At 38.7% G+C, this 2449-nt stretch overlaps 1 protein-coding gene across 1 annotated transcript; it reads left to right on the top strand.

Annotated features, from left to right (window-relative positions):
* Positions 1-709: 709 nt before the first annotated feature.
* MONOS_12708 (uncharacterized protein) lies at positions 710-2100 on the top strand (the record flags this gene model as incomplete). The annotated part of the gene is made up of 2 exons (XM_067865350.1): positions 710-878; positions 953-2100. The coding sequence occupies 2 exons, from the start codon at positions 710-712 to the stop codon at positions 2098-2100; spliced, it is 1317 nt and encodes a 438-aa protein (XP_067724117.1).
* Positions 2101-2449: the final 349 nt, after the last annotated feature.

Raw genomic sequence — 2449 nt, 5'->3', positions numbered from 1 at the left:
GATCATGTATTTTTGTTCAAAGGAAATCCTTGAACCGAAAATTATGAATGAAAAAATATGATTTCAAAAATAATCACCCATATATATATATATTATTTATTTTATTTTTTGTATTTTTTTTGAATTATTAAATATTTTTTAAAATAAATAATAGGGGCTTTTGCGCGAACATTCAAAATCGATAAAAGAAAAAGGATATTTGGAAACAAGCGGAAGATATCAACAGAAGAAAAAGGGATAAAAGGAAAGAAGACGATGAAGAAGGGGCAAAATGCAAATTAAGGGAAACAATCATATTAAGTTATTTTGCAACATTGCTTCAAAAGGCAAGCAAAAGAGAAGGATGCGCAGAAGGAAGTGTTTAAGTGAGCTAATCATACTTTTCCCATTTTTTCCAATTTTTCTCTAAACCCTCCAAACCCCTCATTTTTCTCTTCCAACTGATTTTTTTTCAATATTACAACAGCAAATAATGAATACTCACATTCAACCTTAACGACATCCCAAACCTCATACAAGATGAATAGTTGCTTTTTTTCATCAGTCTGTGATAAGCACGATAGCGGAATTGTTCCCTCCCTCAACAACCCTTTGGCCTCTCTGACAGCTTCAAATACATCGTTTGTTGGATGTTGTCGAACAAGGAATGTTGAATGCATTGGAACTGCAGATGGAAAGTTGACTCCAGGGAGACAGAATACAACAGATAATGGAGCTAATTCATTCACTTAGTGTGAATGGGATGGATCGAAAACAACAGGAGAAAGCGATTCGTGGACTGATGGAGTGTCAAGCGGAAGGTCCATCTGCATGGACAATCAGTCACCCGCCACTGTTTCAGTTTCGCATTGTGCATTCAATGAATGTGTCGCGTATTGGTGTGGCGGAGGCGTTCATTGCTATGGTATTAATTCTGTTGAGATTGTGAATGACACATTTAATTCATGAGAAGGACTAAATCGCTTCGGAGGAGGGATGTGCATTTATGCAATTTCAACATGTGTTTGGATCAGCGGATGTGAATTTCAGAATTGCAAAGCAAATAGTCAAGGGGGAGGGTTTTATCTTGAAAATTTTCAGGTTTCAGAAGGATGCATTCCAACAGAAAATGGAGAAGGGGAGAGTGCGTGTGTGTTTGACTGCAGTTTCACTTCATGCTCGATAACAAATACTGGTGGTGGAGGTATGTTTTGTCAATATGTTCCTGTTTTATTGAAAATGAGGAGCATTCAGTTCATTTCATGTTCAGCATTAAGAGAAGGCGGAGGATTGGAGTTATATCCATACAGACAAGCATCACAAAATGATGTGATTTATTGTTATTTCCTGTTCTTTCATGAATGCAAATGCTCTGCAGATACTCCATATGGTCACGATGCCTATTATGTTGATTATTATAATGTCTTTTTGAGCAAAGGAAATCCGTTCTATGAATGCTACACAACAAACACGAATGAACAGAGAGTGTGCTATGCATACAACTACTCGAATGCAAACACCTGGTATTTTCAGCATACAGAAAAGTGGAATTGGCTGAAGAGAGGGATTCTCAATCGATTTGTGGCAGTGAGTGGTGGTGGTGAAGAAGAGTTATGTGGATTGGATGAGTCAAGTGCATGCCGAGCCATTGGTGTTGCAGTTGAAAAGAGTGTGATCCAGGTGAGCCTATTGGTCACACTGATGGACTTAAATCACATAAGCGAGACAACAACGATTGACATTAGAGAAAAGAAGCTTTCTGTTATTGGGAGAGGCAAAGATAAGAGTTCGATTGGAACAGGAGCACTTTCATCAACTGGAGCGTTGTTCAGTGTGACGACGGGTAACCTTGGTTTATTGCACATGAAGGTTGATTGCAACTCAGCTGCAGAAACTTCGCCGAGTGTGGTTGTGGTGTCTGATGGAGGTGGGTCACTCTCATTGGAAGATGTTGTGATCACCACGAGTAAAACAGGAGGCTATGCAATATCGTCGTCAGTGTTTGTGGTGCCGCTGTTGCGGCTGTCGATGGTTGATGTGAAGATCATAAATATGAATGTGTCAGAACCATTGATCTCTCAGCCGGTTCTATTTATCTTCTTCTTTTTCATTCTTTCATAAGCAAAAGATCCATTTTAAATCATCAGCAGATAGAAAGGAGAGTTTGAAGCAATTGTGGATGTTGCTTCGAAAGACATCAAGTCTCATCAGCATAACTTCCTTTTCAACGAATAAAACAAACCTTCGGATTTACCATTTTGAGGAAGAGTGTATGAAAGTGGATCTTATGGAGGATAAGAGAGAAGAGGAGATAGTTTCATAAGAAGAAGAAGAAGATGAGGAGGAGGAGGAATGGAAAAAGGAGTCCAAAGCTGACAAGAAAGCAATTGAGCAAACATTGGAGAATGAATTATTTGTGTCTGCAGGAATAGCGTTGATCAAACAGAAGATGAAGTAAAGTGAAGCTGAA

The sequence above is a fragment of the Monocercomonoides exilis genome (genome assembly GCF_001643675.1).
Source record: "Monocercomonoides exilis strain PA203 chromosome Unknown scaffold34-1095894, whole genome shotgun sequence".
In the NCBI taxonomy this organism is placed as follows: Eukaryota; Preaxostyla; order Oxymonadida; family Polymastigidae; genus Monocercomonoides; species Monocercomonoides exilis.
The sequence above is the reverse complement of the archived record's forward strand: the minus strand, read 5'-3'. Positions and strand labels throughout refer to the sequence as shown.